At 39.9% G+C, this 26,562-nt stretch overlaps 1 protein-coding gene across 2 annotated transcripts in view; it reads right to left on the reverse strand.

Annotated features, from left to right (window-relative positions):
• Positions 1–26,562, reverse strand: part of ULK2 (unc-51 like autophagy activating kinase 2) — an 88,118-nt gene that overhangs the window by 41,425 nt on the left and 20,131 nt on the right. For both annotated transcript variants that reach the window (XM_004446501.5, XM_012523736.4), the window contains exons 4-12: positions 22,069–22,101; positions 21,733–21,769; positions 15,800–15,973; positions 15,029–15,102; positions 10,872–10,973; positions 9,407–9,465; positions 8,674–8,756; positions 2,667–2,714; positions 2,227–2,315 (exon numbers count right to left, since the gene is read on the reverse strand). In XM_004446501.5, the coding sequence (XP_004446558.1) occupies positions 2,227–2,315; positions 2,667–2,714; positions 8,674–8,756; positions 9,407–9,465; positions 10,872–10,973; positions 15,029–15,102; positions 15,800–15,973; positions 21,733–21,769; positions 22,069–22,101 (699 nt within the window). The remainder of the gene's footprint in view (positions 1–2,226; positions 2,316–2,666; positions 2,715–8,673; positions 8,757–9,406; positions 9,466–10,871; positions 10,974–15,028; positions 15,103–15,799; positions 15,974–21,732; positions 21,770–22,068; positions 22,102–26,562) is intronic.

The raw sequence follows: 26,562 nt of genomic DNA on the forward strand, positions 1-26,562 counted from the left end.
ACTCTCCAGTCAGAGCACCTTCCAGTTCAATGTCCCCCCTACTGGCCCCTTTTTTTCTCCTCCCTTGGTCAAAACTCTACCATCCCACAGGCTCCTTTATTCTAGCTCTCCCACACTCTCCCACAATCTTAACTCTTCCTGCTGTTCCTTTCTCTAGTACAAGCTTTGCTTTTCATGATGTATCATATTGTGTCAAATGCATACACCATCGTAACAGCTACCATGTATCCAATACTTACCACAGCAGGTCTCTTCTACATACCACCATGACCGCTGCAAGCCAAGGTTAACCAGGCCTAGGCTGCAGCTCAGCTGAGGCTGGCGCTAAGTGGCAGCGTGAGCCAGCAGCAGGCTGGAGCAAAGCCCGCTCGGCCTGATGCTCGGTGAAGCCTGCGGGCTTTCCATGTCCACACACCTCCTCTACATCTCCCTCCCCAGGGTCTCACACTCCAGACCGAGACAATATAAGAAACTTGTTTTCCCTCTTAATTTTTTAAATTCACAGGTCATAATGTAAGTCTTATAGCACACCTGCTTTTTTTGTTTGGTTTGCATTTCGGGATTGTATAAGAAAGGTTTTTTGGGAAGCAGACTTGGCCCAGTGGTTAGGGCGTCCATCTACCACATGGGAGGTCCGCGGTTCAAACCCCGGGCCTCCTTGACCTGTGTGGAGCTGGCCCATGCGCAGTGTTGATGCGCGCAAGGAGTGCTGTGCCACGCAGGGGTGTCCCCCGCGTAGGGGAGCCCCACGCACAAGGAGTGCACCAGTAAGGAGAGCCGCCCAGCGCGAAAGAAAGTGCAGCCTGCCCAGGAATGGCGCCGCACACATGGAGAGCTGACACAAGATGAAGCAACAGAAAGGAACACAGATTCCCGGGCCACTGACAACAACAGAAGAGGACAAAGAAGAACACACAGCAAATAGACACAGACAACTGGGGTGGGGGGGCGGGGGGGAGGGAATAAAATAAATGAATAAATCTTTAAAAAAAAAAAAAGTTTTTTTTGCTGGCTTTAGGATGGTTTGCAGTAGGTTCTTCAGCATCAGCACTAGCTTCTGGGCTGTTAGGTTTCCTTGGAAAAGAAAATAATAGCAGGTACCATTTCCTGAGTACTTGCTATATGACAGACACTCTGAGGTAAAGGCTTTGGTCATTGATTCTTAAAAAAATCTTATACAGTAGGGAAATTACATTCCCTTTATATAAATGAAAACTGAGGCTGAGAGAGATTAAGTCACTTGGCCAAATTAATGTCTATTAAGGGATGTACAAGTTCCTAAGCCCATACTCTTAACTCTTGGAGTTGCCTCAATTGGCTAATCATACAATTGCCCCCTTTTGTGGCTACCCCCATCCTTCTGCCAGCAGAGTTCAACCAATTCATGCCTCAAGCTAATCTGGAAAATACTTGTAATAGCTGGCCCCAGCCCTCAAGACCTTCAGCTGGGGAAAGTCTCAAGTTCACAACCCTTCTAGGCTAGGCTGCAACTGAGATTTGGGGAAGAGTCAGTCTGGAAAAGTACAGAATGCAAGGTAGTAGGAAGAAGAAATGGCCACAAGTTGCCACGGTTGGGAGAAAGCACTCGGGTTGGAGGGAAGACAGTCCTGGAGGAAATGGCTTGGGAAATTCAAAGGCAGGAAAAGTCTTTAATGGAAGCAATCTTAAAGGGCCAAGGAGCATGATTAAGAGACTCTAAGTCACTGAAATCAAGTTCAGGTCACTCCTCCATCATTGGAAACCCTATATACAATAAATACCCCAGTTGATATTTATGACATTCAGGTAAAATTTATTGTCTAGTCATCTAAAATGGGTATTCTCTGTTTAAGAGTATTATCACCAAAACCCCACAGAATTAGTGGATGTAGGTCAGTGGTTCGGTGCCTGCTTCCAAATACAAGGTCCTGGGTTCAATCCCTGGTACTGCCTTAAAAAAATTTTTTTTAAGTAAAAAAATAAACCACAGAGCATAAAAAGATGGTAGTACTTTACTCATTGTTCAGAGGAAAATGGCCCAGAATGTAACAATTCTTGCTGAAGCTTACACAGCTATGTAACTTACACTCATTTGACCCAACTATAATGATCTTTCCCCTAAACCTCAGCTGTTTCAGTAAACACTACACATAAAAAAGAATACACTTGATGTATTTGCAGGCTACATTTGTGAACAGATACAAGAGCATTAACTCAGAAATAGTTTTTATTAAAACCAGAACTTACTGGTGGAGAGGCAAATCGACAAGATGGGGAGCTACCACAGGAGCTTCCAGAGACAGAACCAGCATACACGGGGACTGGAACTGGGCAAGCTGGAGGGAGAAAACGCAGATGCAGAGTTACATCACTTTATAGTCCAATAACATGACTTGTCCAATAGGAATACCTGTCAAAACTACTGTTGTGTTGTTTTGACCAAAACTGGCATTCACCTATTACAACTGCCATGGATGAAACAAAATATGCAGTAATTAGTAAAAATATTTCATCTTGGATTCAAAAATAAAAACTGTTACTTACAGGTATCTAAGAAAAGCTCAATGAATTCTTGAGAAGCACAGTAAAAAATTAATTTTGTAATACAAAATGCAATTCTTTAATCATTCTTGTTAAACTTATTAAAATTTATTATTTAACTAAAAATGCAAAAAATGGGTACTCACATTTTTTTACCGGAACTTGCTCAAGAAAAGGATGGCTAAAAAATGCTTCTGTAATAGAAAATGAGAATCAACCTTCAAGTAAACTTTGAATAGCAGAGAAATTAATCTTCTCAAAGTATTCAACATAATGTTCTTGAGGTCATAAACGATTATTAATTTGTATACCCTCTATTTCCTTGAAATGTAAAAGCATATTATTTTTATAAGGCAACTATAAAAATAATCTTAAGTAATTCTTAATTCATGTAGAGTTTAAAATAATAATTGTGAATTTTCAGAACATCCATTGACTATCCACCCTCTGAAGCTACTTCAATAGAAGTGGTCTCTAATTGGCCATCCTCAAGGAGACATCTCCCTGGTCCTTATTAAGGATATGTTTGACCTGTGGTGGTTGTTAATTTTCCTATGAGGACAGCTAGGCTGTTCTGTACAATATTCTTTTATCCCAGAAGAATTATTTCTGCAGTGGTTTCACATTTTTTAAAAAATCTATTAATTTCATTTAATTTCTTCAACTAACAAGTAATTTGTTTTCTAATGCTTCAATAATAAAATCATCTGGCTTTCCCTTTTTTATTAGCTACCACATTCACAAATCACCCACCAAGAATAAAACTTACAGAATAAGTCTGTTAATCAGACAAAGATAATCAAGGAGGTAGGTACATGTGAATATATTATTTTACTCTCTTTATTTTCCCGTATGTTGAAGGTACCTCATTATTTCTTTAAAAAACCTACAAAGATAATCTCCTTTATCATTAAGTCTCCATTTTTATGACATTAACTGTGATATCTGAATTATCACAGGGTCAACTAGGAGAATTGCACAGTACCACATGAAGGTTTAAATAGGTAATACACGATGAGAAATAAGTTTGACTCTGGTTTAACCTTAATTATCTTCTACTCTGAATGATTCCATGTGTTTCACTAAAATTCTCAAAGCACTTGACAGTAAATGTCAATCACAAGACTGGCTAAGGAATAGAAATACTAAAGGCTTTGAACAGAAAGGTTTCTATTTTAGATCTTTTTTAGAATGAAAATCAATATGCCCACATATATAAGCTCTAGTTTTATACGTAAGACTTTTTAATGCTGATTCTTACAAAAGACACAATGGGGAGGAAACTGAAAAGATATAAAGAAACTGGACTAAACGCAATCTAAAACCACCTTCCAGATCAATTGCTATGGTATAGAAAATACATAAACACTTAATATCATCTACAATTTAAAATCGATTATCCATGAGTACATTTCACTATGGACCCATATTTCTCATGGTTATAGAACAACGTTCAGTCTAATTTTTCCCTTTCAAGTTAAAAATATTTACCAACTACCTGAGTGAAGTTTCACTCATGCCTCAATTATTAATATAGGTACAAAAACAAACAAACAAAAAAAAAACAAATCAAATACCAAGACGACAGTGAATAAAGCACCAGGCCAGGAAGGCACTGACAGTCTAACATTAAGAAATCCTCAATATCTGCCAACCTCTCCACTTACACCCTAAATCCCATCCCCTCTCACCTATTCTAAAGGACATGTCTCCAGCATTCTGCCCATCTCTCCTGCAGCATCAAACTACCCTCTTTATTGGACTGCACCAACCAGCATACAAAATGTGTTTTCACTTCCCCCTTCTTAAAAGAAAGGAAAAACAATTCTCATCAGGCTCTCCCACCTGAAATCAACTGGTATCCCTAAAAGTTGGCCATTCAGACATCATCTTACGCCTATGGAGGAGATGAAATGTAAAGTATACCAATGTTTTCCTACTGCAGCCATAATAAATCAACACAAGTTGAACATCTTAAAACAACCCACAACATACATTCATTATTTTACAATCTCTGTAGGTAAGAAGTCTGACGGGTTCACCAGTATAAACCAGTCTTACCAGGCTAAAATCAAGGAGCCAGAAGCCTCCTTTCGAGGTCCCTAGAAGAAATCCTTTTCAGGTAACAGGCAGAATCTGATTCCCTGCACTGACAGCACTAAGGATCCCGCGACCGTGCCAGCATCCAGCGAAGGCCTTTTCCAGTTTCTAGAGGCCACCTGCATTCCTTGGTTCAGGGCCCACTTCCTCCATCTTCAAGTTAGCAACCATGCGCCGAGCGCCTCTCAAATTCTGAATCTCTCCTGCCCTACTTCTCTCCCAACAGACCCTTCAGCCTTCCTCCACCACTTTTATGTTAATCCACTGGACCAGCCCAGATAATCCACAGTAATTATTTTAAAAGACAACTAATTAGCAATGTTAATTCCATCTGTGTCAATTCAAGCAAACTAACTTCTTCACAGGATTAGGGCGTGGTCATCTTTGGGGGCCACTGTTCTGCCTACCACAGCTACCTGGCCAAAAAGTTAAAGATGAATCTTATCACATCTTTAGAGCTCACAAGAAAATTCTCAGAAAACATAAGGGAGACAGGAACAACCTGAAAAGGAAGCAACCCCACAAATTTAAAATGTGGAACATTCTACAAGAACTGACTTTTTTTTCCCTAAAAGACAATGGCATGGGTGGGGGAGAGGAAAGCAGAGATAAGGAAAGAGGGTGTGCTAGAATAAAAGTCTTGAGGTCGCAGGTTCAATCCCCTGCCCGGGTACCTAAAAAAAAAAAAAAAAAAAAAAAAAACTTAACTAAATACGGTGTTTGCCCAGTCCCTGTTTGGATCCTGATGCAAATAAACCAAATGTGAAGGGACATTTTGGGGATGAGCAGGAAATTATGACACTGGACCAGTATTAGAAAATATTTTTAAAATTATTGTTTTGATAGGTATGATAATGGTAGTTGCTGATTATGTAAGAAAATGGCAATATTTATAGTTTATTAGGTGAAGTATCAAATATTTTAGATTTTTAGATGAAACATTTAGAGGTAAAATGCTATAATATCTAGCACTTTCCTTAAAATTCTTCAACCAAAAAGTGAAAATGGGGAAAGAGGGAAAATAAGAAATGTGGTAAATGAAACAAGTATGATAAAATATTGACGATGGTTGATCTGGGTGAAAAGGACTGGAATTTCATTATACAGTTTTTATATATGCTAGAAATTATTTACAGTAGAGTTAAAAAATAAAAGCACACTCCCTGATCTCACTTCTCTGGTTCTTCCTCCATTCACCCCCCCGGCCCTACATCTTTAGAAAACAGGCTTCCACAGGCTCCCACCACTCACTGAGCAGGTCTTTGCGGCCCTCTGTGCTGCCAAATGGGTGGAGTCTCGCAGATGCTCTGACGGGACCTCCCACTTGCACTGGACCCGGCTCCTCACTCCCTTTATCCTCTAAAGCAGTTCACTCCGTGGCTGCCAGGCACCTCTGATTGCTCTTTCCCAGTCTCCTTTTCAGGTGCCTCCTCTTGCCCCCCTAACCTCTCAGCTGTGGAGTGAAGGATCGACTAGTCCCCAGACCTCTTCTCTATTTACACTGGCTGTCTCAGAGACTTCATCCAATTTCACAGAATTAAATACTACTTATAGAGCAGCAGGGGAGGGGATTTGAGTTTTGAAATAGCTCAGTAAAGAGTTTGGTAAATCCTTTCCCCAAAGGCAATGATAAAACTGAACAAAATTGTAAAAAAAAAATTTTTTTAAACACAACAAAAAAAACCACAACCATTTAAAGCCTGATGGTTGATCAAAGACATACAGCAAACTAAGAAAATCTACTATAACTTGGTAAGAACACTGAAAGCTTTTGGCATTTTGGCCTGAGGCTGCCCCAGTCCTCTCCCTAATCTCAACTCCAGGGTGTGTAGTTTGATCAGGGTGAGGCAGGCATGCAGATACTGCAGAAGTTCTAAAGATGTGGTGGGAGGGGCAGACTTTCTTTGGAGAAAAGCTCAGAATATTCCCTGCCCACAAGCACTGTCAAAAACAATGGTCATATCAGGGGCAAATATTCAGGAAAGGCCCACAATGCAGTCAGCGTGAGATCTTGATACTGGTTGAGGCAAGCAACAGATAAGCAGACCAGCTGGAAATTTAACTTGAAGATCCAAAGAACCAGACAGTAACTCAAACATCCAGGAGAGGAAATAAATGACACCAGACAGTAACTTGACTCCACGAGAAAAATGAAGAGTATCAGAAACGATAAATATATAGGTTAATATAAGACACTATATATTTTTTCCTTTCTTCTCCTAACTCCTTCAGAAGGCAGAAAGCTGTATAAAGCAGAAGTCATAATACTGTATTGCTGGATTACATTTGTAACATATACAGACGTAATATATGTGACAATAATAGCACAAAGGCAGGAGGAAATGAAGCCATAATAGAACAAAGTCTCTGTATTTTACTGAAACTCAATTAGAATATATTTGAAGTAGACTGTGATAAGATACATATTGTAATCCTTAGAACCACCACTGAAAATAACCTAAAAATCGTATTTTTAAAAGTCAATAAAGGAAATTAAATGGCACACTAGGAAATAATCTAATAATAAAAAATTTAATAAATATCACCCTCAGACTGACAAGTACCAAATATATTCCCAGCCTAGACCTCTCTGATGAAATCCAAGTGTCTTTTTGACAGTGACTATCTTAAATTTACCAAGTTCAACCTAACCTCCTCCTTTTTGCCCCACAGCCTGCTCTACCCTCCTATCTTCTCCATCTCTGTAACTGACAATTCCATCCTTTCGATTGCTCAGGCCAAAGGCCTTGGAGTCATTCCCGAGTCCTCTCTCACTTCTCTTATTTAGTCCATCAGTAAATGTGGGTGCTTCTATTTCCAAAAAGATCCGGACTGCAATTACTCCTCCCCGCCACCACTGCTCTCATTCCAGTCTGAGCTAGGTTCATCTCTCAAGTGAGTAACTTCGACAATCTCCTAGACGAGTCCCCCAGCTTCTGCACTTGCCCCTGCTACAGCCCACCCTCAACACAGCAAAAAGCATCAGTCAGATCATATTATTCCTTGGACGAAAACCCTCCACCGGCAGCTCCGCAGCTCCACACCTCACAGCAAGCAAAAGCCCGAGGCCTGAAGTTGCACTCCAGCTATTCCTCAAGCGGCCGGCAAGCTCCCAGCTCTGGCTGGGCCTCTGCGTCCTGGCTGTCTGCTCTCCCCGACCAGCTCTTCCCACAGATATCCACAAGCTCACTCTCTCCTGTCTGTCAATCAAGTCTGTGTTCCAATGTTACTTTCTCAGTGGTTTTTCCCTAACCATCTTACTTAATATTTCAATCCCTACCCCACCCACTCCCATTTCTCTTCCCTTTTGTTTTTTTTTTTTAGGAGGTACCAGGAATTGAACCCAGGACCTCGCACATGGGAAGGAGGTACTCAATCACTTGGGCCACATCCATTCCCTTCCTGTTTTTTTTTTTTCCACATAACTTATCACTATTAATTATAGGTTATAATTTCTTTATTGTGTATTGCCCCCACTAGAATATAGGCTACATGAGCGCAGGGATAGTATTACTGTATCTTGATACCTGGTGTATAAGTAGGCACTCAATAAGTTTTTTTTAAAAAGAAAGAAAAAACACAAAGAGAGAGATAAATGAAATTGACCTAATTTTCTTCTGTATTTTTATAATGTCTTTTCAAAAAAAATCTTTCAGAATATCCACTATCAAAATAAAGTTAAAAGGATGGGGAGTGGATGTGGCTACTGCGGTTGAGCACCTGCCTCCTACATGGGAGGTCCTGGGTTTGGTTCCCGGTATTTCCTGGAAAAAAAACAACAAGCAAAACCAAAGAAGAAACTAACTCTGGGAAGCTGATGTAGCTCAGTGGTTGAGTGCTGGCTTCCTACATACAATGTCCCAGGTTCAGCCCCAGAAAGGAGGGGGGAAGGGGGGGAGAGGGGAGGGGGAGAGGGAGAGAGGGAGAGAAAGGGAGAAGGGAGGGAGGGAGGTAAGGAGGGAAGGAAAGAAAGAATGAAAGGGAAGAAAGGAAGGAAGGAAGGAAGAAAGGAAGAAAGTTAGTAGGAACACAAAACTTGAAAATATTACTTACCAAAGTCCATTCTATCTTTCTGGTTTCTCTGAAGCAAACCCAAAAGGAGATTAGCCAAGTAAGGTGATGTTTCTCTAGGAATACTGGGGAAAAGGGAAAAAATAAACAACCTAAGTGTTTAATACTTAGCAAATTCATGATTTTTGCAATCATTATGGTAAGTAAAAATGTATACACACTTTCACAAGTACATTATTTTATACCAAGATCACCATATAGCCTTATACCTTAAAGGAAAAAACAGAAACAAAGCTATTTTAACAATTACTTTTGGGAAATAGCTTCAATTTGAGAAGATTCTTGTATTGTGTTTAGTTAGTTAGAATATATCTGCAGAAATGAAGCACAGCACACACATAATCCTGAGTTTTATATACAATTTCACCCTTGCACTAACAGTTACTATAAAGTTCTCTATTAAAAAAGGTCCACCTTGATTTTTAGGAGCCCCATCCTGATAAAAGAGTAACCCCCATGCTCATACTAGGAGCATGCATTGCTGGCCTAATCCGTCTGGTGGTGGGCTGAGCGAACAGTAACTTTATATTTTAATAAAGAACCAAGATAGTAGAGCACACCACATAGGGGCCAAAAACTGGAGTAACCTTCTAACTTCCTGATACAACTAATGTGAGTTGGAAAAAGATTCAACAAAAGAAATATATAAAACAGAGTTAAAATAAGTAATTTTCTATTAACAAATAGTAAAACCCAGTGTGATCAAAATACATACCTAGGCATTAAGCTCCTGTTTTTTTCATAAAACATCCTTAGGTCTTGAGGACTATTAGCCTGATTGGGAAAAAAAAAAACCGTTTAAATTCCTAAGTAATAGGGGCAAAAATTCCAAATCATATACTCAATGCTCATATTCTCACTATAGAACACTAATCCTGAGCTTGAAAGCCACAGATTGCTGAAGGAGCCATAAGGGGGCATTAGAACTTACAAACCTCAAATTGTGTGCAAATTCTGCATATCTGAGCACAACGTACCTTTTCTGGGGTCAGACACTCACAAAAGATGAATCCCTATTCGGAAGGCCTACCTGATCAGGTACATTTTTATTGTGTAAAGTTGAGGAGGAGAACTAAGGACACCACTGCCTTTCAGTCTTCCTGTAGCCACAGCAGCACCCTTGTATTAAAAGCTGCTGACTTAATGAAGCTACTATTACATACAAATTAGACTGTAAAACTCTAAAGTTTAACCTGGCTATGTCACTGCTTTTTCTATAACATCATGGTAAATAATTCCAGTTTGTTCTAGTTCCCAGATTCAAAAAAGCTCTTTGAAACTTAAGAAATTATAACAAGGGCAACATGAATTAAAGAGAAAACATAATGATCATATTCTAGAAGGTGACTATTTTTTAAATTTTTGTTCTGAAACAATTTTAAACTCAAAGGACAGCTGAAAAAAATAAGTTTTAAAAAGTAATGCATAAACTTAAAAAAAGTTTTAAAAACAGAAAAAACCCACCCACACACACAAGTAATACACAGAACTCTAGTATATCCTCTCCTTATCCAGATACCCAGATTTACCAACATTTAACTTTTTGTCACATTTGTCATGTCTATTTTCTGAACATGTAAGAATAGGCTGCATGTGTTATGCTCCTTTACCACTCAGTATTTCCATGTATATTTCCTAAGATCACGGATATTCACTATGAAATAGAGGGCCACTTTCGGACAGGATATTAGAAGAAAAGAGAAGTAGAATAAAGGCCCACAATAATTTTCCATAAAACCTAAGCAATTAAGTCCCTCTCACTTAGCAGTGTTCAGGAACGGAGAGCTGGAGATACAGTTTCCAGTGATCTCCCCAGAACGAGCCTTAGCCCACACCTGGATACCAAGACCCCAAAACCTGGCTAAGCAGGAAGCACTGACGCCACTGCTCAACACCTGACGGGACACCCAGTTCCCGCCAGGGTGCTGGCCCTGACCCTGGCTAGCTTCCATTAGCCTGGAAAACATCAACGGGCTCCAAGCCAGGTCCAACTACAAAGAGAAGGCAGATAAAAAGAGAAGAGCAAAAGATATTCTGGCTCACTACAGCAGTTTTTTGCAGGTCACAAAATCAAAGTCAGTTACGAAGGAACCAAAAGGGGAATGCTTCCAAAATATTCCCTTTTCATAAACTGAAAAAGAAGAACCCAAAACTAAGTACATAAGAAAAAAGAGAGGTACCTGAAAAGGTGGTTTTCCAACTAGGCATTGATATATCACTGTTCCTATGCTCCACAAGTCTGCCTTAGCATCATAATGTTGAGACATTATAACTTCAGGAGCCTGGGTATAGAAAAATTCAAGAGACATGCATTGTGTTATTTACATAACTAATATGCATATATTAATTAACAGATAAATGTCACGCTCCTAACAAAACGACTAAAATAAGAACTTAAAAACACACTGTGGGGGAGCAGATGTGGTTCAAGCAGATGGGCACCCACCTACCGCATAAGAGGTCCTGGATTTGGTTCCCAGTGCCTCCTAAAGAGGACCCAACAGGCTGGAGCAGCAAGCTGATTCAGCAAGATGATGCAACAAAGAGACACAACGAAGAAACACAATGAGACACACAACAAGCAGGGAGTGGAGATGGCTCAAGTGATTGGGTGCCACCCTCCCACATGGGAGGTCCCGAGTTCAGTTCCCAGTGCTCCCTAAAAAGACGATGAGCACAAAACAAGCAGACAGTGAGCACAAACGAGGGGGGTGCGTGGTAAATAAATCTTTGAAAAATATGTGCTATTTCTCTAATCAAATGATATCACAATGAATTAGAACTACATTATATTGAGATTTATTGGAAAACCTCAAAAAAGGTTTGTATGAAAAGAAGTAAGGTCTAGGAAGACATATACATGTAAAAGTTTGAAACGAACACTTCTATATGTTATTATAGACACACAAAAGAGAGTATGGGTATTAAAATAACAGTAACAAAAAATACACACCAATTACAGGATAGAGGCTACTTCTAGGGAATAGTATATGAGTGGAAAATGGGACCAGGGTGAGGGACAGAAGGGACCTCAGTGCTCTATGAACCACTTTCTTTCTTTAAAAAATACCAAGGTTGGGAAGCGGTTGCGGCTCAACTGATAAAGTGTCCGTCTACTATATGGAGGGTCCAGGGTTCAATACCCAGGGCCTCATGAACCATGTGGTGAGCTGGCCCACGTGCAGTCCTGCTGCGGGCAAGGAGTGCCATCCCATGCAGGGGTGTACCCCGCATAGGGGTGCCCCACGTGCAGGGAGTATGCCCTGCAAGGAGAGCTGCCCTGTAGGGGGAAAAAAAAAGTACAGCCTGCCCAGGCGAGGCACCACGTGCACAAAGAGCTGACAAAGCAAAATGACGCAACAACAACCACAACAACAACAAAAAAGCAACAGTTTTCCAGTGCCGCATGACAAGAATGCAAGCGGACACAGAAAAACACACAGCTGGGAAGTAGACTTGGCCCAGTGGTTGGGGCATCTGTCTGCCACATGGGAGGTCTGCAGTTCAAACCCCGGGCCTCCTTGACCCGTGTGCAGCTGGCCCGCACTCAGTGCTGATGCACACAAGGAGTGCCATGTCACGCAGGCATGTCCCCGCATAAGGGAGCCCCATGTGCAAGGAGTGCGCCCTGTAAGGAGAGCCGCCCAGCGCAAAAGAAAGTGCAGCCTGCCCGGGAATGGTGCTGCACACACGGAGAGCTGACACAACAAGATGACACAACAAAAAGAGACACAGATTCCCATGCCACTGACAACAACAGAAAGTGGTCAAAGACGACGCAGAGAACAGACAACTGGGGTGGGGGGGGCGGGGAGAGGAATAAAATATATAAATCTTTAAAAAAAAAAAAAGCTAAAAAAAAAAAAGAAAAACACAGCAAATTGACACAGAGAGCAGACGATGGGGGGGAGGGGAGAGAAATAAATAAATCTTTTAAAAAAAGGGCAAATATGGCAAAATATAAACTTTTAAAATATGGATGTTTTTAAAAAGAAAAAAATATATTGGTGTTGACCACATTATTCCCTATTATTTTTGTTAATTTTTAAAACTTTTAAATAAAAAGCTATGATGCAAAATACACTAAAAATTATCTGAAAAACAAATGCAGCCTTGTTACAGATATTTTCCCACCTCTCATCAGATGCTGCTTTTTAAATATACCATTAACCAGGACAGACATTAAATTGAAATGTCTAATATACCTGAAGGTAGTGAACTTTTATTGTCCAAGCATAACATTTTTATTTATGGTACTTGTTTCTTACTGAGTCAACTTCCTTTTTTTTAAATAGATTTTATTTATTTCTTTCTCACCGTCCCCCCTCATTGTCTGCTCTTGTATCTCTGCTCTTTGTGTGTGTCTATCTGTTGTATGCTTTCTGTGTCTGCTCATCTTCTGTTTTTCAGGAGGTACTGGGAACCAAACCTGGGACCTCACACGTGGGAGGGAGGCATTCAATCACCTGAGCCAATTGCTGTTCCCCACTTCTTGTCTCTCTCATTGTGTTTCCTCGTTGTGTCTCCTTGTCGCATCATCTCATTGTGTAGTTTGAAGCACCAGCCCACTGTGTCAGCTCACTGTCTTGCTAGTCTTCTTTAGGAGGTACTGGGAACTGAACTGGGACCTCCCATGTGGTAGGTGGGTGCTGAACGGCTTGAGCCACATCTGCTTCCCTTAACTTCCTTTAATATAATCAGCTCAAACACCCTCTATTCTTTTTTTCTTTTTTTAAAGAACAGAGTTGAGAGTTTTCTTTTTTCTTTTTATTTCTCTCCCCTTCCCCGTTATCTGCTCTCTGTGTCCATTCGCTGCATGTTCTTCTGTGTCCACCTGTATTCTCTTGTCAGCCGCACCCGGAATCTGTGTCTCTTCTTGTTGCATCATCTTGCTGCGTCAGCTCTCAGTGACTGCGGTGCCAGTCCTGGGCAGGCTGCACTTTTTTCACGCTGGGTGGCTACCCTTACGGGGCATACTCCTTGCATGTGGGGCTCCCCGATGCGGGGGACGCCCTCTATGGCACGGCACTCTTTGCGCACATCAGCACTGCACATGGGCCAGCTCATCACACAAGTCAGGAGGCCGGGTTTGAACCTTGGACCTCCCATGTGGTAGGCAGACACCCTATCCGTTGGGCCAAATCCACTTCCCTCTCTATTCTTAAGTATAAACTAATTTCATATTCGGTAAGGGCAAAGTAATATTTAAAATTATCCCAAATCATAAAATTTAGTAAATATAAGCAGTAAAATTATGATTAAAAAGGTAAATCTGATGTAAACAAATCTGAATTTTGATTACTTACCAGGTAATAGGAATTCCAATTGAACATAAACCCATTTTAATCTTAGAATTGAAACAGTTACATTTATTTACTTGACAGAATTCTGAATCTCCATAATTAAGGGATTTTCAGGCTTAATACTTCACATTAGTTCAGAAATTTTATAGCCTAGCCCTAATAGACACACTAACTTCTATAAGAAGGGTAAAAAGGAAATCTAAGAATTGTCAACTTTAAGTGAGACATTGATGGGACAAACCTCTACAATCCAGGGCTCTTGTTAAGAGACATGCAAAAGAGGATGTCTTATAAGCTGAAAAGGTACCCCAAAAGGTTTTTTAAGGTATTCCTAAATATTACACATTGAGTATAGCATTACTGTACTTCATCCATTATTTGCAAATTAATCTAATAAGGGATTTTACCACAACAACTAATCATGTTAAAAATCAGTGGGCAAGAATGACTTACTTTTACAGTCCACTATGCCAAAGCAAAAGATATCCATATTAACCCTGTAATGAAACTGAGAGCTATTGAGAGCACATTTTGGATAGATTGAATAAGGCATGGGACTGTGTAACAGTGAACCACGTGGTGGAAGATGGACTGTGTGTTAACACTAGTGTTCTATCACAAACTATAACCCATGTATAATATTAATACATGGTGTCAGTAATTGGGGGGTGTGTGTGGAAAACATATACCAAATATAAGCTGCAAGCCATTACTTATCTTGATGACATTCTTTTATAATCTGTAACAAATATTCCACAACAAAGCACGGTGTTGGTTGAGAATTAATAAGGAATGGGAATTCTACATGTTATCCATGATTGTTTTGTAAACTCACAACTTCTCTAATAAAATATTTATATATATTACAAAAAGATTTATGTAATATAGCACTATTGGTAAAATAATTAACATTTTAGCAATATAAATAATTCAGACTATATATAAAAATCACATCATCTGTGGAAACAAGCATTATACTTAAATGTAATGCTTACGCAACTATGGTTTCAACACACAAAAATGCAGTCACTCACCATATACATCGGGGATCCACACAACGTTGCAGCCATCATGTTACTATGTAGGTAACGAGCAAAACCAAAATCCGCTATTTAATAAAATAAAAATTAGGATAACAAATGATACCTTTGTTCACATTTAACTTAACCATCAACCACAAAAGAAGTGCAAAAGATAAACCCCTTATTAAATAAGATGTACACCAAAGAAAAAGCAGCTACCTCTATTTCAGCAAACTAATACTAGCCATCATCAATGCACAATTTACTGCCCTGCCAGTTTCGTACTTGCATTAAATATCAACACCATGTAAAGAAGTTGAACTTTTTTTCTTTCTTCAAATACCAGAATGTACCTTGTGTAATATCAGAAGCCTCTTAAAATACTGATGAAATAAGTTTTTTCCCAACCAATAGAAATACTTAAAAATTTTAGCATTACTAACTGCTTCAAATAATTTTGAGGCACAAGAGTACTAAAATGTCATGAGCTATAAACAAAGAATCAGGGTTATAACTTGCTGCTGGCAACCACAAGACATAAGCTTCTCTCTAGGGAAGAGAAGCAGAATCTGCTGCTGAGATGCATACTTAAGAGCTTCTGGCATGGGCCCTGTGGCCCAGTCTGAAATTTAAAGTTAATACTACCAAACACTCACCAAAGTCCAAAAAATTTTCAAAATTACACCAATAAACTTGATCATTCGAACACAACTGAACTAAACATATCTAAAAATGCCAAACCTCAAAAATGTACTTGGTAGAAAACAATGCATGCCCACTTACCTATTTTGATGCGAATACCACTGACAGTGGACTTCCTGCGATTGGCGTAAGACAACAAGATGTTCTGTGGTTTCAGGTCCCTGTGGATTATCCCTTTGCTGTGCAGGGTTCTCATGGCAGCTGCAATCTGATGCAGAAACACTCTGATGGTATCTTCACTGAGAGTCCCCTTAGCTGGTAGGAAAGGAATCCCATAAATATTTAAGGACACAAAATCAAATACCATCTACATGTTTCCTCAAGAGAACTGAGTTGTGAAGGAGAGCACGACAGGAGTAAGCAACTGGGATTCACATTTTATTTTTTTTACTTTAACGATTTACATCTCTGAATGGAGATCAGATTTCTCAAAACTCTCAAGTCTGTTATAAAGAGAACTGATGTGCCTTTCCATCTTTTGTTCTCTCTGGCGTTTTTCCCTTCCCTGTTTTTACAGCTGAAGGTGCCCGCCCAGATTACCCTGCATACAATGTCGCACCTAACAAATAATCTCCTTTACAAGCCAAAAAAAGTTCCCTTCCTATTAGCCAAGTATCTGGATAAACGTCTGTATTTAATTACATTACACCAATACAAATTCAAAATGCGTCAAATCCTTGACCAGAGACTTGGACCTACGGCCACTTGTCTGGTGGTGGAAGTCTCAGCCAAGCACCTGGGTTCCGAAATCATGTCTTGCTTTGATCTCTGCTGCCCCACCCCCTTGCATTATCTTTCATAACTAAAGACATCCTTAAGAAGAAATGTTTGAACCTGTTTTTATTATTTGAAGAAAGTCATTACTCAGTAAAAATACAGAATTTGTGTATGTGTCCTGGAGCATGAAATGGCTAACATCTCGATCTGCAGTCAGGCTGCCTCCGTTCCAATCTCAGCTCCTCCACCTACGGTGGGACCCTGGAAAAGGTTCTTTTGTGCCTAATTCATCACCTATAAAACGTGGATGACAGACCAGCCGCATGGGGTGTTATGACAAACTACATAACACCTTATAATGAAGAATTTTGAAAAGGGCTGGCCCATAAGAAGTACTCAAATGTAGTAAGTATGCTAATAAAAACTTTTTTATTATAATGGATCTAAAAGTCAAAGGTATAATTCCTTGAATCTGTGTTAGGCATTTAATATCCATGAACTTAACTAAATCCTTTGTGAATGTACTTCTGATCATACAACTCTTAGCTTATGTTCTATATAACCCTTCCATGTACAATTATGATAAAAATAACATCAACCCATGGGACAAATTAAATATTATGGCTTTAAAATAATTTAAATGATATGTTAAGTGGCATTTTATGTCCTTAACATCTTCAAATAAAATAAATCCCCATCACAAAATAAATGCCCATAGTTGTTTTTTTTTTTTAAGATTTAATTTATTTCTCTCCCCTTCTTCCCTCACCCCCCCCCCACTTGTCCTCTGTGTCCATTCGCTGTGTTCTTCTGTGACCGCTTCCATGTTAATCAGCAACACCGGGAATCTGTGTTTCTTTTGTTTGTTGTGTCAGCTGTGTGTGTGAGGCGCCATTCCTGGGCAGGCTGCACTTTCTTTCGTGCTGGGTGGCTCTCCTTACGGGGCACACTCCTTGAGCAAGGGGCTCCCCTACGCAGGGGACACCCCTGTGTGGCATCGCACTCCTTGCACACATCAGCACTGCGCATGGGTCAGCTCCAAACAGGTCAAGGAGGCCTGGGGTTTGAACCGCAGACCTCCCATATGGTAGACGGACGTGCTAACCACTGGGCCAAATCCACTTCCCCATAGTCCAAATTCTAAACTGTTCCCATGAAGGAAAAAATAATTATCTTGTTTAAGCTGTTTCTGGGCATAAAAATTCACTAATTTACATGAATATTAAATATAGTAGGATATGCACTTCTCACAATTCCAGAAACTGAAACTCCCCTGTTAAGAACCTAATACTTCTGAAGGCACTGTTGACATCAAAACTGGAATGAAATAAAAAAAAAAAACAACCCTGAGCATGTTAACACAGAGTAAGCTCAGAGCTGGATGTCACAGATTTAAGAGTACTCTTTCAGAATTAAGTACAACTCACTTATTTAGAATTTGTATTATTTTAAACTTGCAATGAACAGAATTTGTTTTCTATCTTTTGGAAATGTGAAAGATGTTTTATTTATCAGAGCAAGTAAAAGGACTAAATAACCATTTTGCAATATAAAAACTAGCATCAGAGAGACTTTCTACATCAGAGTGCTCTAAGAACTATGTGAGCCACACCTCAAACTTTAAATTTGCTAGTAGCCATATCTTTTTTTTTTTAAAGATTTATTTATTTAATTCCCCCCCACCCCCGTTGTCTGTTCTCTGTGTCTATTTGCTGCGTCTTGTTTCTTTGTCCCCTTCTGTTGTCATCAGCGGCACGGGAAGTGTGGGCGGCGCCATTCCTGGGCAGGCTACACTTTCTTTCGCACTGGGCGGCTCTCCTTACGGGGCGCACTCCTTGCATGGGGCTCCCCTACGCGGGGGACACCCCAGTGTGGCAGGCACGGCACTCCCTGCACGCATCAGCACTGCGCATGGGCCAGCTCCACACAGGTCAAGGAGGCCCGGGGTTTGAACCGCAGACCTCCCATGTGGTAGACGGACGCTCTAACCACTGGGCCAAGTCCGTTTCCCTAGCCATACCTTAAACAGGTGAAATTTATTTTATTTAACCCAGTATTTCCAAAATATTGTATCAATCTGTAATTAATATAAAAAACTTAAGATATTATCATTCTTTTCCTCCCACGACATACTCAGTATCCAGGATGTATTTTCAGTTACAACACATCTCAGTTTGTACTCTTCACTTTTCAGGGCCTAATAGTCACATGTTGGTAGTGGCTATTGTGTAAGACAATACAGGTCTAGACAATTCCTTTTTTTTTCTCTTTAATTTTTTTTACCCCCCCCTCCCCCCACCCCCATTATCTGTTCTTTGTGTCTATTTGCTGCACCTTCTTTGTTCGCTTCTGTTGTTGTCAGCGGCAGGGGAATCTGTGTTTCTTTTTGTTGCATCCTCTTGTTGCATCAGCTCTCCGTGTGGGCGGCGCCATTCCTGGGCAGGCTGCACCTTTCACGCTGGGTGGCTCTCTTTACAGGGTGCACTCCATGCGCGTGGGGCTCCCCTACACGGGGACACCCCTGCGTGGCAGGGCACTCCTTGGACGCATCAGCACTGAGCATGGGCCAGGTCCACACGGGTCAAGGAGGCCCGGGGTTTGAACCATGGACCTCCCATGTGGTAGACGGACGCCCTAACCACTGGGCCAAGTCTACCGCCGACAATTCCTTAAAGACCATAATTTTCTTTCTCTGTCTCTAGAAGTGTTTTCAGGCTATAAGGTGTTCTCTTAAGAACTAGTACTTCTGTTAATGAAGGAAGCTGCTCTACTAATAAGGGGTTTAAACTGATAAGGTTCCACTTAATCTGACCCTGTTGGAAAAGTGCTTCCATCTGAAACAACGAGAAACTCAAGGAACTCAAGATTCAGACACCAACAAGCAGAATCATAAAGGCAGAAGCAGGATGCTGGGGAAGTAGATAGACAAGATGATGTGGGGAACTCCCTTTCTCTTTGCCCAATTCCTCTTGAGTTTCATTTGGATGTATAAAGGGAGTGGCTTTATTGTTTTATATATTGCTTTTCTTTATTATACCTGCCTGCATACTATAGAAAATACAGAATAATAGATTTTTAAAAATTACTCCTAATACACATACCAAAATGTTCAAAATAGTCAGTTCTAGATATTTCCTTCTAACATACATTTTTTAATATAAGTGAAAACAAAATATATTTGCAATTTTGCAACATGCTTTTTCCCCTTAATATGACAAGTATTTTCCCAACTTACTACAAACTATTTAAACTTGCAAGATGTTTAATGATTACATTCTGTTCGATCATTTTAGTAAACCATTCCCATCGTAACCTACTCTGATATAATACCAACCACACTTCCATCAGCATCTTGGTACTTTTTAATGTCTGTCTATATTCAAGATTACTTGTTTAGAACAGATTGCTAAAAATGGAATACGAACATTAAAATTCCTATTACATATTGCCATATTCCTTTCCACCAGCAGTGAACAAAAGTGCCTGTCTCACTGCATCCTTCCTATTATTAAATAACATTTAAGTTTTTTTAACCAATTGACACATTAAGAAAAAAATCTCAGTTGGGTAAAATATAAAGACACACATGGGAATCAACCACCAAATTCAGGATAATGATTGTCCCTAAGGTTGAAAGACAGGAATTGGACTGCAGGGGAGCTTCAACTATATCTTTTTTATTTGGTAGGTGTATACCAATGCTCTTTATATAATACAGCTTTTGAAATATCTGCAATATTGTATATTTTAATAATTTTTTAAGTATCTCATTTTTAATTGCACTCCCTGATTACCTGGTAAAGTTGAACATTTTGAATATGTTGTTTCTCTTTTGTAAATGATCCACACCCTCTGTGTTTGCATCTACTAAGATCTTAGGAATTTTACCATCAATTGGCATGATCTATTTATACTGCATTAATCTTCTGCTTTGTTTCTGCATACTTCCCTTGCATCTTTAAGGGGTGAACAGGTAGACGATGGCCTCACTACATCATTTAAAAAATACTTTGGAGGGTGTAATTTAAAAAAATTAAATCAACTTTATTAATTTTATTGATACGTATTTATAAAGCATAAATCCACCCAAAGTGTAAAATCAATGGTATTCAGTGTAAGCACATATTTGTGCATGAATCACTTCAATCACTCTTAGAGCACTTTCATTATTCCAATAATAATAAACAAAAACCAAATAAAACTCATCACCTATCTCTATGCTTCTTCTGCCGTACATAGCTGCTATTCTTTTTCCTCCTTTCTGGTATATTTGTCTTTATATTTTTAAAAAACAGTCCTATATATGCAGTATCACCCATATTCATGTTTTACATGAGGTTTTACTGTCTTATACAGTATAGGGACATACTCTGATCTGAATGCCCGCTTTGTATCCTATATGCATGAGTTTTGGGTGCAGAATTTCAAGTACCATCTAGTACTAAATATTACCTCAGTACCAAGAAATAATTTCGATGTTACTCCTAACTCCTTAAAAAGCTTTTTTCCTTGAAATCTACAAGAAACTTTCACATTAATAAACACATTCGTTCATTATGACTTTTTCTTTTGATAGAAAATAAAGAGATTAAAAGTTCAATGAGGGAAGTGGACTTGACCCAGTGGTTAGGGCGTCCGCCTACTACACGGGAGGTCCACAGTTCAAACCCCGGGCCTCCTTGACCTGTGTGGAGCTGGCCCATGCGCAGTGCTGATGCGCGCAAGGAGTGCCCTGCCACGCAGGGGTGTCCCCCGCATAGGGGAGCCCCACGCACAAGGAGTGCACCCCGTAAGGAGAGTCGCCCAGTGCAAAAGAAAGTGCAGCCTGCCCAGGAGTGGCACTGCCCACACGGAGAGCTGAGACAACAAGATGACACAACAAAAAGAAACACAGATTCCTGTGCCGTTGACAACAACAGAAGCGGACAAAAAAGAACACGCAGCAAAATGGACACAGAGAATAGACAACTGTGGTGGGGGCCAGGGCGGGGGAGAAGGGGAGAGAAATTTTTAAAAAGTTCAATGATGGCACCTCAGGAGTCTTTTGAGGGAGAGAAATTCCATTTGGTATCCTCTCCTCGGGAGAAGTAAGTTCTTATACACAAATAAGCTTAAGCAAAACCACAAAAAACAACAGCTGGTCAGCAAAGTGACCACAAGATGAACAAATAAATATTTATTGAATGTGTCTATACAAGTACAAGAAATAAGAATGCAGCTTTATGTCAGAGGTACCTCAGGATTCAACAGACTATATTACTATCTTTATTTAACATTGACACACACACAAAAATTACCTTGCAAATAATCTGCCAGGTCTCCACCATTGCAATACTGATATATGTAAGAGAAAAGGTAGTTAAAATAAGGGTACTGGTTCAAGATTAATTCAATCCATTATCAGTTAATTTTAACTAAAAATCGTTTTTATATAACACAAGTATCACATGAAATACAAATATTTTAAGAATTATAGAATAAAAATTTTAATTGAATATTTCATAGATTAGGATTTAAATCACTAAACTGATTTTTATTAATTGAAAATTTCTAAAACCATCTACCATCATTTTAAAATACATATTAATCAAAAGGAATTTGAAATAAAAAAGAGGAGCTTATATACCACCTACCTCCATCACCAGAAAGACAGAGTTGGGTAATTCCTGGAAAGTAAACATATTAAATATCATTTACATTAGAGAAAAATAAAACCAAACACAAATTTTTAAAATAATGATAGTTAAAATACTATACTTGCTCATTATAAAATAGAATAAAACCACATAATTCATTAAAAAATGAAATAAATTTCCCAATACAATGATTTAAGCACCTCAGCTTAAAGCAAAATCAAGTTTTTTCCGTCTTTTTTTTTTTTTTTAAGATTTATTTATTTCTCTCCCCCTCCCCCCATCCCGGTTGTCTGTTCTCTGTGTCTCTTTGCTGCGTCTTGTTTCTTTGTCCGCTTGTGTTGTTGTCAGCAGCACGGGAATCTGTGTCTCTTTTCTTGTTGCTTCATCTTGTTGTGTCAGCTCTCCGTGTGTGCAGCGCCATTCTTAGGTAGGCTGCACTTTCTTTAGCGCTGGGCGGCTCTCCTTATGGGGTGCACTCCTTGCGCATGGGGATCCCCTACACGGGGGATATCCCTGCATGGCACGGCACTCCCTGCGCCTCAGCGCTGTACATAGGCTAGCTGCACACGGGTCAAGGAGGCCCGGGGTTTGAACCACGGACCTCCCATGCGGCAGACGGATGCCCTAGCCACTGGGCCAAGCCTGCCGCCTTTTTCCATCTTTTTTAAGTAGGCACTGGGGACTGAACCTGGAACCTCAAACATAGGAAGCAGGAGCTCAACCACTGAGCTACACCTGCTCCCCCAGATCAAGTTGTTTTTTTTTTAAGGTACCAGGGGCTAGGGATTGAACCCTGGTCCTCATATGGGAAGCTGGAACTAAACCACTGAGCCACATCGGCTACCCTGAATTGTTTTTTTTCCATTTGTTTTCCTTGTTCGTTTGTGTTTTAGGAGGCATGGGTACAAACGCAGGTCTTCCCTCGTGGGAAGCAGGTGCTCAACTGCTTGAGCCACATCTGCTCTCCCAAATCAAGTTCTGGTATCACTAAAGTCATCATCAAGTTCAATTCTATTTATGGAAAGAACTAGAAGATTAATCTTTTTGTTAGAGGGACCTAAAATAACTAAGAAAAAAACATGGTAAATTTATCACTTGTGTTTAAAAAAAAAAGAAAGAAAACTTCTCTGGTTTCAGGGAAGGCTTATGATTTAGAGCAGCAAACTGAATTGACAATCCACCCAGCAATGCTAAATGTGCCATCTGATTACTAGAATACATGACCCAAGATACCCTTAGTATTTTTGTTTTTCTGGGTTTTTTAAAATGTTTGTTTATTTTGGGCAATCACATTACCAGGGAGTTGTTGCCAAAGGGAAAACGTTTCACCATAAATTGGTTACAGACTGAATTTAAGGAATTGATTTAAGGACTTTTATCAAGTTTCTCATAGTCAAACAGCTCTTGGTCTTTTGCTTGGGTAAGAAATTCAAAGATGGGTTAGCCAACTCTTCAATGGCCATTTTCTTATGTTAATTAAATTTTAAATTGGGCTTCCCTATGGCTTAACTTGAGCCAGTGCTCAAATGTGAATCAAGAGTTAACTGTTCCCAGTAGCACTTGGCTTCCGCAGGTGCTTAACCTCAAGGATAAGATGTTCTATAGGAAAACAGTAGGACAGAAAGGAGGCAAGTCTAGAAAAGAGCTACCTAGAGCACAGTTCAAGGACCAGTGCCACTCAGCAAACCATCTGCTGAGCCCACAATGAGATAATACCGAAACTAAGTGAAACGTTTTTTTAAAAGCTTAGGGCAATTTGAATCAATACATTTGTTGAATTAATAAGAACTTCAGAATTCTAGTTATATGTCCTTTTTATAACAAATTATTTTTATTGTATTTTGTAAAAGTACCAACTCATAACAGATTGGAAATAAAAACTGGTCTTTCACAACAGCTAGACTAGGGGTACTTCTGTGCCAAGAGGAACAAGTCAAGGGAAGGCCACCAAGTTGCTTCACCACATTTACCAAGGACCTTGGTTGCCACAATTCAAGATGTGAATGTTCAATTATGTCCTGCAATCAACTGAGTGGCTTAGAATAATTTATTCCACTCATTCCTCAAAAGGACTAGAAATAAGATCTTTTTATCATAAATAAAAATAAAATTCAGTTCTAAGAGTTAAATCATATCAATTATGAGCTGGATAGTTTTAATCACAAAACCTGGCCAGTCTAAAATAGTCTATCATTCGTAAAAACACTGAGAAATCACTAAACATTAATGATTCTCAGTATTATTTTCTTCTTCTTGAGTATGACATATAAAAATATTACCTCAAATCAGTGTTGCTTAGTAACATAATAGCAGTACATCCTAACCATTAAAGAGAAGAGAGGAGGAATTCTTGTTTTAAGATTTTACTTATTTAATTCCTCCCTCCCCCACCCTGCTGTTTTTGCTATCTGTGTCCATTCTCTGTGTGATCTTCTGTATACATTTCTTTTTTTTTGTCTTATCTTTCTCCTCTAGGATTCACCAGGATTTGATCCTGGGGCCCTCTGATGTGGAGAGAGGTTCCCTGTCAGCTGCACCACCTCAGTTCCTGATCTCTGTGCACTTCACCTTTATATCGCTTTTGTTGCATCATCATCTTGCTGCGTGACTCACTTGCATGGCCACTGGCTTACCACACAGGCACTCAACTTGCCATACGGGCACTTGGTTTGCCACACAGGCACTAAGAGCAGGAATTCTTAAGGGGAAACTAAATAGTCACAAACTTCTGCTTACATAGTATGAAGAGGTCAAATTCTCTTTATGGTATGCACCATTTGGGGGGTATATATAGGTAGTTTTCTCCACTCATTCATTCATTCACTCATTCAATAAATAGTAAGAAATGTTTTTGTCATCCTTGACTTCCCATGTAAAATCTTCCTTTGCCTACCTCTGAAGCAATGAAAAGCTCCACATGGTCAATCAATACTCTCTTAAATGTCCCCTTTATTTCAGGCTCCCTTTAGAAAACAGTGCACATGTTCAAAAATAAAGCACTGAGGGAAGTAGATGTGACTCAACTGATAGAGCATCCACCTACCATATGCGAGGTCCAGGGTTCAAACCCTGGGCCTCCTGGACCATGTGGTGAGCTGGCCCACGTGCAGTGCTGCTGAGCGCAAGCTGTGCCATGCCACACAGGGGTGTCCCCCACATAGGGGAGCCCCACGCACAAGGAGTGTGCCCCGCAAGGAGAGCCGCCCCCCGCAACAAGCAAAGCCTGCCCAGGAGTGGCACCACACACACGGAGTGCTGATGCAGCAAGATGACACAACAAAAAAGAGACACAGATTCCTAGCGCCACCAAGAATGCAAGCGGACACAGAAGAACACACAGCGAATGGACACAAGAGAGCAGACAATGGCGGGGGGGAATAAATTAAATAAATCTTAAAAATAAAGCACTGACATAATCTGGAGCACGAGTGGTTTCAAGAACCAGGAAAGTCAGCAAAAGGAGAGAAAAAGTGTTCATTCTTTAACAGACCAATCAAGGCATCTACAGACAAACTGAAAATCAAATGGTACTGGGGAAGAACTTGGAAAGAGATACTGGTAGGCCCAGAAAGGCTGAAAAATAAGGCACACTAACCTGTGCACCAGTGCACCAAGGGTTTTTCATACCTGCACAGAAGTTTTATCCTCCTTTTCCTAATATCAAGAAATCTAGGGAAGCGGATGTGGCTCAAGTGATAGTTTTCACATCCATATGGGAAGACCTGGGTTTGATCCCTGGGGCCTCCTGATGAAAAAGAAAAGCATGCCCCACGCGAGTGAGTCACGCAGCAAGATGATGCTGCATCAAAAGGAAAACAAGGGAAGAGTCAAGGTGAAGCACAGCAGAAACCAGGAACTGAGGTGGTGCAATTGACAGGGAATCTCTCTCCCTATAAGGTCTCCAGGATCAAATCCCGGTGAATCCTAGAGAAGAGAAAATGAGAAGACAAGACAACACAGCAAAAACAGCAGGGCAGGAGGAGGGGAAGGGAGGAAAATAAATAAATAAATCTTGAACAAAAGAAATCTTCAACTCCTCCCCAGCTCTTCCATCAACAAAATTAAAGACATACTTTATTTCATTCTAAAAGCTGCCTACTCAAACTCCTTAACTCCAAAAAAAAAAAATTTTTTTGAAGAAAAGGATATTACAAACTGTGTGCCAAAATGTGCAGATTTAGATAACATGGACAAATTTCTAGAAAAACACAACTTAATAAAACCAACAAGAAACAGAAAAATTTGACAAGTTCCATATCTATAAAATAAATTGAACTGTAATTTAAAGCTTTCCCAAAGGGGAGCAGATGTGGCTCAAGCGGTTGAATGACTGCTTCCACATGGGAGGTCCTGGGGTTCAGTTCCCACTGCCTCCTAAAGTTAAAAAAAAAAAAAGCACAAGCAAACAAAAGAACCAACCAACTTGGGAGCAGATGTGACTCAGTGGTTGAGAGCTGGCTTCCCACATACAAGGTCCCAAGTTCAATCCCC

This window comes from Dasypus novemcinctus, chromosome 21, assembly GCF_030445035.2.
Source record: "Dasypus novemcinctus isolate mDasNov1 chromosome 21, mDasNov1.1.hap2, whole genome shotgun sequence".
Taxonomy (NCBI): Eukaryota; Metazoa; Chordata; class Mammalia; order Cingulata; family Dasypodidae; genus Dasypus; species Dasypus novemcinctus.